This window comes from Trichosurus vulpecula, chromosome 7 (assembly GCF_011100635.1).
Source record: "Trichosurus vulpecula isolate mTriVul1 chromosome 7, mTriVul1.pri, whole genome shotgun sequence".
Taxonomy (NCBI): domain Eukaryota; kingdom Metazoa; phylum Chordata; class Mammalia; order Diprotodontia; family Phalangeridae; genus Trichosurus; species Trichosurus vulpecula.
This window is the reverse complement of record NC_050579.1, coordinates 51,480,202-51,494,040: the sequence shown is the minus strand read 5'-3', so window position 1 is coordinate 51,494,040 and position 13,839 is coordinate 51,480,202. Positions and strand designations below refer to the sequence as shown.

General features: G+C 39.1%; 1 protein-coding gene across 1 annotated transcript in view; it reads left to right on the top strand.

Annotated features, from left to right (window-relative positions):
* The window catches only part of MAN1A2 (mannosidase alpha class 1A member 2), a 185,336-nt gene that overhangs the window by 151,614 nt on the left and 19,883 nt on the right, over positions 1-13,839 (top strand). The window contains exons 9-10 of the mRNA XM_036768998.1: positions 8,743-8,858; positions 12,816-13,035. Coding sequence (XP_036624893.1) covers positions 8,743-8,858; positions 12,816-13,035 — 336 coding nt within the window. The remainder of the gene's footprint in view (positions 1-8,742; positions 8,859-12,815; positions 13,036-13,839) is intronic.

Genomic DNA, 13,839 nt, shown 5'->3' with positions numbered 1-13,839 from the left:
GTCAGTGAGAATGCCTGACAGCGGTTGGCCTTTTCTCAGTGGTGGTTAGGGTGGATGCAGCTCCATGGTGCAGAGAGGAAGAGGATAGACTTGGAGTCAGGGTGTCCACCTCAGTCTGGCACCCTGGGCAAGTTACCTGACTTGTCTCAGCTTCAGTTTCCTTATATGTAAAAAGGGGATAATAGGCCCTCCTTCACTCAGTTATTGTGAGGATCCAACGATGATTTCTTATAGGTTTAGCACTTTGTAAACCCTCACAATACATAAATTCTACCTGTTGTCATGATTAGTCAAATTCAAGTCATTTTGGCCTTAGTTTTCTCTTTTTTTAAAATGAGGAGGTTGAACTAAATGACTGCTAAGGTCTTTTCAGCCTCTCAGCCTATGATCTGGTGGTCTTGGAATATCACTTCCCTCATCTCCCCGTTTGCTTAGTTTCCTGATTTAAAAAAAAATGAAATTGTTAGTTTTATGTTGAACTGGTGTTAAAGTCTCTTCTAGGATTTAGCCAGAAACCTTTGTTAAACTCTAGTTCATAGAGCTTATCTTCTTGGTTCTTTTGAAAATTGGGGCGTTACTACAATTCTTCAGTGCCTCTCATGTGGTGTTTTCTTACAAATATATCTATATGGCATAATTTAAATCCAATTAAACTTTTCAGAATGAGGTCACTAACATTTTGTTAAACATTTGTAATTAGAATTTTACTTTAAAATATATCATTTATAAATAGGGAATTGATTTATTTTTCTTTAGATCACAGGCAAGGAAGGGGGAATAAGGTGGCAAAGTATTCCAAATGAGCTATAGTTTGACAGGAAAGAATCAGTTCTGGCTTACATAGGATAATGGTCTGTCACAGATCTTTAGGAAGGGATTATTTGAAGGTTCTTGTGGAAGAGGAAGAATTTGTCACTTTCTTTGAAGCATATCACTTCTGCCCCTATAAACTCCAGAAATAATAAGACAAATGTACCACTGAGGAGGAAGCGTTAGCTTTTGATTCCTTGTTACATCATAAACTGTCACAGCTAGAAACCAAGTTAAGTCACAGGCTGCTTAAATAGTTCTCTGGTTGATTAGTGCGGAATAGGTGCCAGGAATAGATTCTTCGCTGTTGTGTGCCTCTAGAGCATTTGTTGCCTTATATGCAAGGAATAATAAAATTCATAAGGAATTAAGATTTTCACCAAGTATTAATGTACTGGGAATTAAATAGTATGATTTATTAAAGTCTTTGCGAAATCAGAAAAGAAAGGGAACCATTTTATCTCTAACAATATGTTGGAATACAACTTCTCCCTCCCTCTTTCTTCTCTACTATAATTCATATGTAACCGTTTACCAGATCCTTTTCATTCTTCCTCCTCAACATCTCTTCCTTCCCCCTCTTAATATTTCCATTGCCTCTGCCCTAATGCAGGCCTTCAGTACCACCTGTTTAGAGTGTCTAAATAGCCAGATGTGAGGCAAGTAGGTGTAAGTACTTTCTCCATTTTTTTTAACTGATGAGGAAACAGAGGCTCAGAAATGTTTTATGGCTTTTAAAAATCCTTTTACATGTCTTAATATTAAATCTGATTATGTTGTTCCTGTTTGAAAAAAAATGACAAAATAAATCTTCAGGGGTTTCCATTGCCTACAGCAAAGATGTCAAACTTGACGCTCTTGTACATGGGGCCTGCAAAACTCTGAGTAGATTAAAATGTACTTTGGAAATATTTAACAAGATAAATAAAAAATTACAGCACAGCATAGATAATGTCACTTTGTGTTTTTCTAAGTCAATATGTGGCTCATATGGATCCATTCACACCCCTGGTCTACAGAGTAAAGTTCAAACTACTTTGCCCAGATAAAGGAAGACATAGGCCATATGAAAGCTCTCCATGACAAGCATTTGAAGGGCTGCCAGCAGAACAGGGGTTAGACTTGGTTTTTTTGACCCCCAGGGTCAGAACTAGGAGTAGGGTATGGGTTGTGATTGCTCCCATTTAGGATTGGTATAAAGAGAAGCTTCCTGAGCTGTGAGACAGTTGACTGAGCCACCCCCAGTGATGGTGAGCTCCTACCTTAGAGGTCTTCACTCAGAAGCTTAACCACTGGTATGTGTGTGTGACAGTATAAGGTTAGGCCAGGTAACCGCCAAAGTCTCTTCTGTCTCAGATTCTGTGAGAATGAAGCTTTCTTGATTCATTCACATTCATTATAATCTCTGGCCCTCAGACCTTGGATCCTGTTTTGTTTTCCAACTCTTCAATATACTGATCCTATAATATTGTCTATTGTTACATGGGAACTTTTACAAGGGAATATTTATTTCAAAAACTATAATCACAAATATACAAAATTACTCCCCCAACACTAGGAGGCACAATTTTCTCCCTCCCATGTCCTATCTTAGTCTCTGGGGAAGGGAAGAGGATCAGGTTCGCAGTGTAGCTCCCAGTCTAGCCTCCTATTTACACCCCTCTGGCACGAACCTCACGCATCCTGACTTCTCAGAGCTTCTATGGTAGCCCTGCCTGCAGTCCTGGTTTCACGGGCACCATGGCTTGAACTCCTTCTTCCTAGTACCATGAAGGTTACCTGCAATCCTTGAAAGTGAGGACAAACAATACAGATCAGAAACAACCACCACCAGACCTGTTTGTCAGAGCTGCGGTAAAGGAGAGGGAGCAGGGGAAGGCGCATCCTTCCTTTCTCACTGGTTCGGTGCGTGGTGCCCATGTTTGGTGCAGCAGCTGAGAGTCGCCAGAAACAATGCAGCTGAAAAGGGCAACTGACTCAGTGTCACCCATTCTAGAGACACAGGCAGCCAGAAGGTGACTGCTCTGACCTACGAATCACGTGGTTGGTTTTATTTAAAATTTTATTTGGTGTTTGCTGATTTTTTTTTTAAATTGGGCACAAACTGTAGAACGTGTGTGTGGTTTTTTTTTTACCACTTAAGAAAAAAAGATGAAAATACACACATTTTAAAACCCTTTTGGTTCCCATAATAATTAACTTCTCCTACCCCTAGAGGTGGAATATCACAACGCATTCTGTGCCTTTTCCTTCTGTGCTGTTTGCGTCCGTACCTGCCTGTAAATCCTCCAGACGACACCTACCTGATGTTCGTATTTCAGGAGAATTAGTGTATCATTTGGGCTGCTCATGTGTGCTCACATTTTTCTATGCACAGCCTTTTCCAGTCCTACATCCATCAAAAATATTGATTGAGCACTTACTATTGCCAGCCACTATGTTAACTTGAGCTATCTTTTATACTTTGGCTTCTTGCTTCCAGATCATCGTTGGGATAGAAAAGGTGGAAAGTTAGGCCAATTAAGGATGGCATTTTAAAATGTAAAGAAAACGTGTAATTGGGGGGAAAATAAGATATTATTTATAAAACTGTAGAGAGAGAAGTGATCATAAATGCTCAGATGAAGAGCAGGTACCTTTTAGATTGTTATGTTTACTCACATATCCCAACAGCTAAGGCGGGTTAAGTTGATCCTCTCTTTTATTACCTTCTATCATAGAGAAAATGTGTGCATATTTCAGTTAATCTCTCTCTTACTAACCACTGCGGTATTAACTTTCAAGAACATTGTATAAGCCATATTACCTTTTCACAGTCACACAATTGAAAATATCTTTTATTCCAAAGATAAAGATTTTAATTTATGGGTTAGTTCTATGCATCATTAAAATGAAAAGGAGTACATTAAGGAATTAAGGCTCGAAGTGGGAGTTTGTTTTTCAAGTGGTCTAATGTTCTGAACAACAAAAAAGTTGACCAAACTTTCTAAAATTAGTACTAACCTGAAAAGGCAAGTTTCAAGTTACTTATTGCTTACAGTAATAAGCTGAGAATTTCATGAATGAGAATTTTGGAGGTGGAGGGGAATGGGAGGGAGATAAACACGGTGTCTCCTAATATCTTGATGATGGTTTAGTCAAGGATTGGGGAACCTGTGGCTTTGAGGCCACATGAAGCCCTCTAGGTCCTCAAGTAGGGCCCTTTGATTGAATGCACACTTCACAGAACAAGTGTGGATTCAGTCAAAACACCGCACTTGAGGACCTAGAGGACTGCAAGTGGCCTGGAGGCTGCAGGTTCCCTAACCCTGGTTTAGTTATTTAATTTGGAAGGCAACTAATGTGATAAGTTTTGAGGTAACTATATGTCAGTTTATTTCAAAGAAAAGAAATTTTGTAGAGGACATTTGCCTTTTTGGTCCCTCTTCTCCTCTACTCTATACCTCAGATCCTTTGACATCATTCTCCATTTTGCTCTTGTCTCTGGTGAAAAGGTAGGCCAACCCATCAATTTTGTACCCTTGATCTCATCTTCTCCCATCTCCTCCAATAAATAGCTCCCTTGAGCATACCTTCCTACTCTGTAATCTTCGGTCTTCTGTCTACTGGCTCCTTCCCTACTGCCTACAAAAATGATTTTTTTTTTTACCTGACCCTGCCGTCTCCTTAAGTTGTTGTATGTCTCTGTTCTTTCTCATCCTAACTCCTTAGAAGAAGCCATTTAAATTTATTGCCTCTCTTTCCTTCTGAACACTTGCTTCTCAACCCCATGCAATTTGTCACTCAATTGAAATTGACCTCTTTAAAATTACCAGTGACCTCTTAATTTTCCCCTCATTAACACAATTGACCATGAGTTCTGTTATCTTCCTGTTCTACATAGCCAGCCCCAATCCCGCTCCTGAATTCCAGTCCTACACAACCAGCTGCCTGTTGGCTATTACCAGCTCTGTTCTCTAGACATCTAAGCCTGAGTATGTCAGAAATGGAACTCATTGTCTTTCCCTCCCAAAACCCATCTCTTCCAAATTCCACAATTTTTGTTGCCGTTATTCCAGTCAAGCAGGTTCACAACCTGACAGTGATACTTGATTTTTCTCTCTCCTTCTGCCCACCTACTTAAGCACTTGCCAAATCTTATTGTTTCATGTGACACAACCTCTCTCTCATGTCTCCAGTTCTCTCTACTCATATCACAATCACCCTAGTTCGGATTTTTGGAGTCTTTCACCTGGGTTATTGTAACAGCCTCCTAACTGGTCTCAGGTCGCTCCTTTTATTTTTCCCCCAATCTATCTTCCACACTGTTGCCAAAGTTATGTTCCTAAAACACAGGTCCGAATATATTATTCCTCTGCTCAGAAAGTTCCAGTGGTCTCTAGTGTCTCTAGAATGAAACTCCTCTTTTTGACATTTAAAACCCTTCACAGTATAGCTTTAGCCTATAGTTTTGGACTTACTACACATTGTTCCTCTTTACATGTATTCTAGCAAAACTGTACTTCTTAACATTTCTTGTATTCCCTCTCCCTTCTCTGTGTACTCTTCTCATCTCTTTGATGCCTACCTTCTTTCTGAGAACCCCTCGTGCCATCTTTACCACATGACACCTTTCCTGACACTCCTTGGCCCTCATCCCTGCTGCTAAATGTCTCTCCCTTATTCTTCCCCAAAACTCTATGTATTTATTGGTATATTTACATCTTGATCTTGACCTTTGAGGGCAAGGACTCTTTCTTTTTTGTCTTTGCATCCCAAGCTGTATACAAAGGAGAGTGGTAATTCCCCCAAAATGCTATCTGGTGTTGTTTTCATTGTCAGAACAGGTATAAATCAACCAGCAAGCATTGTAAAGTCCTTTCCATGTGGCAAACAGGTAATAACCATAGGACATATAAAGAAAGGCAAAGCCAGTCACTGAGCACAAGGAGCTTACATTCCACTGGGAAACATGGCAATAAATAGATGCATACAAACTAGCTGTGGAATAGATGAAGAGATGAACTGTCTCAGAGGGGAAGGCTCTAGTAGCTTGGGGGCAGGGGTAAGGAATGTCTCCATATAAAGCCTACTGCCAAAGGTAGCGTTTGAGCTAAATCTTGAAGGAAGCCCTGCATTCTGAGCAGTGTGTATGAGGCCAAAGAGTGTTCTAGACATGGAGCACAGGCAGTGCAGATGGAGACAGGAGGTAGAATGTCATGTTTGAAGCATCGACTGAATCCGTTATGTCTGGCTTATAGAGTCCTTAGGGTGCAGGGTGTGAAGCAAAAGAATGGAAAGGTAGGAAAGGGTTGAGATACATAGATATGGATAGATCTTGACTACCTTCCTACATATATCTACTTAGAAAATGTGGGACTGGATTCTAGGCAGATGTTGTAAGTGAAGATACAGATATAGGGAGTCATTTATATTAACCATGAAGTTCATGGAAGCCAATGACAGGTGGCCAAGGATAGAAACTTGGAAGACAATCACATGTAAGGGGTAGGAAGATGAGGTATGGTAGCAAACAGAGAAAGAGAAGTTAGAGATGTATAGATGGAGGGTCCTGAAACTATAGTGTCCGACCAGGGAATCAAGGAAGAGTGGGTGAGCAGCAGGTTAATGCAGTAAGGTCAAGGAAGATAAGGAAAAAAAAGAACATTGAACTTAACAATAAAGGAGGAGATCATCATTTTCTGCAGAGATGTATTTCAGTAGACTAGTTGGAGTGGAAGCCAAATGCAATCATATTGTTTGAGGTGTTTTTTCAAATATGAACAATTTTGTTAATTCTTTCCATAATATTGCCACACTTATTTCATATGATCCACTTTCACAAACTATTACATCCAAAGTGATCTACTTGCTCTTCCCTGAATCATCCCTTGTGTCATCTTCCAACTTTAGAAATGCTTATTTCTTATGCTTTCTTCCTCACCTAGAATACATTCTCTTTTTACCTACCCACCTTAGAACCATTAGTTCCCTTCAGGGCTAAGCTCAGCTGCCACCTCCTCTGAAAAGATTCATCTGCTTTTTCATCCTCCCCTCATTCCCATCCCCTTTGTGAATACTTAGTCCCTCCTGAAACTATTTTATTTATGTATATTCCCTATTGCCTGCAGTAGAATGTAAGAGCCTTTACATGTTTTTCTTTGTTCTCTCACTAGCACAGTACTTTGTGTATAGTAGTAGCTGCTTGACAATTTTTTTTAAATAAATTCTTTGATTTCCAATTAGAATGTTGGTGTTGTGGCAGTGCCACAGTCTCTGCACTTAATCAGTAGGTATTTATTCGGTGCTTACTATGTGCCAGGCACTGTGCTAAGCACTGGGAATACAAAAAGAGGCAAAAACCAGTTCCTGCCATCAAGGTGCTTAAATTCTAGCAGAAGAGACAGCATGCAGACAATACAAAGCAAGTTTTATACAGGCTGAAGAGGAAATTATTAACAGAGCGAAGGCACTGGAATCGAGAAGGATTAGGAAAGGCTTCCTGTAGAAGGTGGGATTTTTAAGTTGGGACTTAAAGGAAGCCAGGGAGGTCAGTAGTTGGAACAGAAGAGGAAGAGTTCTAGCCAGAGGAAATGCCCAGATCGAGTGCCTTGTTCTTGTAACAAACTGGAGACCAGTGTCACTGGATCAAAGGGTACATGTAGAGGAGTAAGGTGTAAGAAGACTAGAAAGGTAGGAGAGACTAGGTTATGAATGGATTTGGATGCTAAATCGAACACTTTGTATTTGCTTCTGGAGGCAATAGAGAGCCACTGGAGTTTATTGACTACTGATAAGACTGGACCAATCACCCAACGAAGAGGGTGGATGAGAATGGAGAAAGAAACATCAAGGGAGAGATAAGCATGTTTACAGGCAGCAGGGAATGAGCCAGTAGAGAGGAAAAGATTGAAAATAAGTTAAAGAATGGGACTAACCCAAGGAGAAGGCTGTTGGAGGAGATGGGGTGGAATGGTATCACTTGAACAAGTAGAAAGGTTGTGCTTGCTAAAGAGCAAGGCCACTTCATCATGGGAAACAGAACTTAAGGAGGAGAAAGTACCTTTCCTTGATGTTCTCATTTGTTTCAACTCCAGCCCTCATTGGCATTTTACATACTTAATATATCTAAATTCACTTACCCTCCATTTCCCAGCATTGAAAGCAGATTTTCAGCATGCTAGTGGTCTGAATATTCTTAAACATTTTCCTAACTTTCGCGTAATTTAGAGTGTAAGGAAATCTCCTGGTCTAACAGGCTTGAGAAAGTCTTGGATAAAAGTAGAGAGAAAAGAATTTACTTAAGATTACAGAAAAATTATTTAGAATGAACCAGAAGATTGAATTTATTTGGGCAGTCTTGATTTATCCATAATAATGTTAAAATTATAGATACACAGAAAGCAAACCCAGGCAGTCAGCAGACAAGAAAAAAGAAAGCATATTCTATTGGTAAAGGTTAGATTTTAACAGAATTCTTGGCCTGTGTGTGGTGTGTCTGTGTGACTGTATGCCTGTGTGATAATTTCTTCAATTCCTATGGCATGGTACCACTCCATAGATAAAAATACATTTGTATCAAGAGAATGAACTCTGGTTATTGTCATCAGTAGATCCAAGTTATTGAGGTAATTATATTCCTCCTATTGAATTTCCTTTTTAAACTGTGTGAGATGATTATTTTAATTTTTATGGAATGGAACAGAAATAGATTTTAGAGATCATAATCATATGACTGTGCTTCCAGTGACATAGGAAAAGGATTTTTGTACATATAAGTAGAAAGAGTCTGTACATAATTGACAGATTTCCTAGAAAATTAGTTTGTAATATAAAATCAGTATTAAATGTTGTGTTGATGCAGAGAAAAATAATGTAGCATTATTGTTGGTCCTTGATAAATGTAAAATTCTAATATTTCTAACTTCAACTTGCTTTTTTTTTTTTTTACAGATCACACATCTGTTGGTGGGCTGGGAGACAGTTTTTATGAATACTTACTGAAAGCATGGTTGATGTCTGATAAAACAGACATTGAGGCAAGGAAGATGTATGATGATGCAATTGAGGTGATTATGACCATACCACTTTTTAATAAGATGTTTCCTTCCTTCCGTCTGTCCTTGATAGCACCTTCCTTCACAGGTCCTTTATAGTTTATTTTTATATTTAGTTTGGTTGTTCACAATTATTCTTTGAACAGTATTGCTGTTAGTGTATACAGTGTTCTCTCTTGGTTCTGTTTACTTCACTTTTTATTGTTTCATGCAAGTCTTTTCATGTTTTTCTAAAATCAGCCTGCTCATCATTTCTTATAACTCAGTAATATTCTATCACAATCATACACCACAATTTATTCAGCCACTCCCCAGTTGATGGGCATCCCTTCAATTTCTAGGTCTTTGCCACCGCAAAGAGAGTGGCTATAAATATTTTTAGAACATAGAGGTTCTTTACATTTTTCCTTGATCACCTTTAATAGTGGTATTGCTGGGTCAAAGATTATACAGTTTTATAACTCTTGGGGCATAATTCTAGATTGTTCTCCAAAATGGTTGGATCAGTTCACAGTTCCACCAAGTGTGTATTAGCGTCCCAGTTTTTCTACATCCCCATCACCATTTGTCATTTCTATCATTTTAGCATTTTTTCACATAACTATAGATAGCTTTGATTTCTTCATTGAAAAATGACCTGTTGATATTTGACCATTTATCATTTGGGGAATGACTGATATTCTTATAAATTTGCTACAGTTCTCTATGTATTTGAGATGTAAGACCTGTATCTGAGAGACTGTCCATGAAAATTTCCCCCAATTTTCTGCTTTCCTTCTAATCTTGGGTACATTGGTTTTGTTTGTACAAAACTTTTTAAATTTAGTGTAATCAAAATTATTAATTTCACATCTCACAATGCTTTCTCCTGTCCATAAGTCTGATAGGTCCTCTAGTTTCTTTCTCTCTCTCTCTCTCTCTCTCTCTCTCTCTCTGTCTCTCTCTCTTCCCCCTCTCCCCCTCCCTCCCTCCCTCCCTCAGTCCCTCCTTCCCCCCCTTCCCCCCCCCCCCCCCCGCCCCCCCAGCTAGGTTATGTATCCAGTATGTATCCATTATCTTGGTAAATGGTGTAAGATAGCGATCTTGTCAATAAGCTGTCACTATGTAGCAAAAAACTGGAAAGCTAGGTTTATTACAAGATAAAGGAACATTCACGTGGAGCCCAAAGAGTTCACAATCTATGCAGATGTTTGCATATTTATAACATTACAACAAAGGAAGAAAGAAGAAACACAAATCTCTACCCTAAGGGGCATGGCATGGGAGGGGGGAAGGTACAATAAAGGTGGGAAAAGGACAAAACCCCTTTGGAGGAGCAAAGTGATGGCAAAAGAGGCATTCTTTTCCCTTGCAAACTGATAGTCTGCTTATGTACAAGGGTCTCAGCTGCACAATTTCTCAGCCTAATACAGACTGAATGGTATCTGTCTTGGCTCCCAAGGACACACTGGGAGTCCATTTTGAGATGCAAAAAACAAATTATGTCAGCTGAGGGTGGGGCTTTGTCCTTGACACCTTCAAGGTCTCCTGCATACTCTGGGTCCAGAGTTTCTGGAAAACATGACAACACAAAAAGACAGGGTCAGGGGACCCCTTAACATCCCTTAACAGTATATACCCAATTGCTGCCAGACTGTTTTCCCAACAATTTTTACCAAAAAGTTCATTCTTATTCCTAAAGCTTAAATCTTTGTATTTTTTAAACATCAGGTTACTATAATCAATTACTACTGTATATTATATGATTAAGACATTTTCAGTAACCAGGAGCATGAAGTTCTGGCTGTTTTCTATGCAACTGTGAATGGACTTGCATAGGATTATTTGTAGATAGATTTATAACATCTCTCCTCAGCAAGTTGTGACAGGATTTCTTAACTGAGATCCATAGAGAGATTTCAGGGGGTTTGCTTGTATCATCAGTGTTCTTTATACAAGGAGCACACCATTGAAGGTGCTGCCTGACCAAGCAGGAGTCGTTTCAGAGCAAGTTTTTAAGCATATACTACTGAAGATTTTTTTTAACTTTGTATTCCCTTATTAATTTAATTTTAAGCACTTAAGATAACTCAGTTATTTCATGTAGGAATATCTGCATCGTTACAGATCACATCCTCTGGTGGGCAGTCTTCATGAGCTGCTGCTGCCAAAATAAGGATTTATCATTTAGTGGTTGATGGGGAGCCTTTCTGTTCTCAGCTGGGCTGATGACAGACACACTCTGCTTCTGGGTTCACACACAAGACCTTCTTGGATCACTTATACCTGTCAGCCTTTGCCGGCATAAACCTGGAGGCTTCAGAGTTGTGTACAAGCCATGACAGGGTCCCTGACTAAGGACAGTTTTTTCAAGGAGGATCAATTTAGCCATCTACAATTTAACCAGTGATTATTTATAAAAACAACATGGAATGTGTTAGAGTGTTAGAAGTGTCCTCAGGGCCTGGGCACAAACGTCCTGACCTGAGAAGTGAATGCACCCTTTCATAGATGATTTCGCTTTTCTTAACAATTTGTGTCAGTGAGTGTGCCATTTGTTATTCTCGGCTTACTTATATTTGCATTTCTTCTTTCTTGAGGAATTATCCATATCTATTTTGTAGAGCCTCAAAGCTGGATGGAATCTTAGAGATAATATCTGCTGATTTTTTTTTTTAACCTGCCAGCCCCCATTGTTGTTGTTGTGTTTGTCCTTAGTTCTCAAAGAGGACCATGATATCAGGGGAATGATGGCATGATGTGAAGTTGACTTTGATTTGAGTGAGGGAGGGCTGTGCAAGGTCACCAGCCTCACTTTCTCCTCCAGAGCAACCTGGGTCCAGTGGCCTGATATTCACCAGAAGACTGGAGATGACCCAGGATGCATTTGGAGACCCTGGCCCTTTTAGGCTAAGGTCTTTTCAGGTACTCACTAGATGTGAGGTAAAGTCCATCCAGTGAATAGGCCTCTTTAAGATATTAATCAAGGTATGGCTCCTTTATTCAAAACCTCAGAAAAAAAAAAAGCCCCAAACTGGGAGGGGAAGACCCTCAGGGTTGCTGGTTAAAAGACAAACAGTTACTATTTAGTATTTACATTCACTCTGTGCTAGGAGGGCAGGGACCTTATCTTATCAATGAGCTGCAGAATGTGTCCCCCTGCAGTTTCTAATTGAAGGGAGAACAGAATGAGCTATTTTCTCAAAGACATATACAGTGGGAGTCTTCTGACCTGAAATGAGACAGTTCAGCAGTCCTTGCCATACACAAGTCCATTGCTCCCATATTCTAAGCAGATCTGGTGTCATGGAAAGAGCCCTAGAGTTAGAGCCAAAAGTTCTCTGTTGACTTCCCAGACCTGCCCCCACTCTCCAGTTGAGCTGGGGTAATGGTACCAGGGTTGGAAAGTGAAAAAAAAAAAAAGACTTTTTTTCTTTCATTAAAAGGTACACTGATAACATTTTTTTCTAGTTTACATTTTTAGTGTCTTTATAAATAAATCTTCAATTTTGAAATGTCATTTTTTTAAGTACTCCGTAAACCTCTTAAGACATCACCACTGAAATACGAATATAGCCTTTAACAATTTCATTTGTATCTTTCCATTGCTAGGTAAGAGTGATGTTACTCTGCCTAGACTAGCCTTCCGAGGCCTCTAAAGTTCAGCTCAACTCCCAGCTCTTATCCTTTGGATAATCTCTGATGATTACACATTTTCCCCCTTTGTGACTCACATATTATTGCATTGTACATCCATCTAATAAATTTGTCATGTATTTTATCATTATCTCAGTGTTTTGGTGCACCTGATATTCAGTAAATTTGATGAGCACAGGAATTGTCTCACCTGAACAGGCTGTCTCCCTTTAGGGACTGCATGTGACCGTGAGTTACTGCCATTGGCATTGTCTTAGGCCTAGTATTGGCATGAACATCAGTACATTTTTAGAATCTAAAAAAGTTATTCATCTTCATTCATTCTTCATCCAGGCCATAGAAAAGCATCTTATTAGAACATCCAATGGGGGTCTGACGTTTATTGGAGAATGGAAGAATGGGCACTTGGAAAGGAAGATGGGCCATTTGACCTGCTTTGCTGGAGGAATGTTTGCTTTGGGAGCAGATGGTTCCAGAAAGGATAAAGCTGGGCATTATTTACAACTTGGAGCAGAAATTGCACATACGTGTCATGAGTCATATGACAGAACAGGTAAGAAATCACTAACTTAATTATTTATTATGTAATACTCTTTGTAGTCATGATATATCCAGGAAAGCTAACTGTATACCCAAGAACCACCAGGAATACAATTATACTTGACTTTTCAAATAGTGATATTCTGAAATTTTGGTTATCTATCAGCCTTTTATAGTTGCTGCTTTTGGGACTAGGATTTGATGAGGAGTTAGTTTTTTAGATAAGTTTAGAAGTTTTTGCATTAATTTGAATCTTTTCTATATCAAAAGTGTTTATTACTTTTGTAATTTATTTTCCAAAATAGGATACAGCCTGTGACTCAGTTACTTTTTAAAAAGTCTTGTCATTGATTCCATGCTAATGAATACATCTAATTCTCAATTATTCATGTCAACACAAATAAGAGAATGGTCAGAAAGTGTGTTTAAGAGGAGGTATACGTAACATAATTCATCTGAATCTCAGCCTAGCTTATTTGAATTATCTTAATATCCAAACACTGTTGTTAGTTTTAGCCTCTTCCTCCATAAAACCAAACATTGATAAATATCAAAACCAATTTGACATTAATTTCCTCATTTGGCCTTTGTCCATTTCTCAGAGCAAGTAGTAATAAGCAATGAACTACCCAGAAGACAGCAAGAAACAAGGGGTCTGAATCACCGATCCCTGGTTATTAAGAGGTTGATCCACTGCTTTCTGTCATTGCTAGTTCCTTTGACTAGAAAGGAAAGTACCCAATTGGGATGTAGTTAGAGGCCACTGTACTTTAATTTTTGTGTTGGTTCTTATCATACCTTGGACAAATCACTTAAT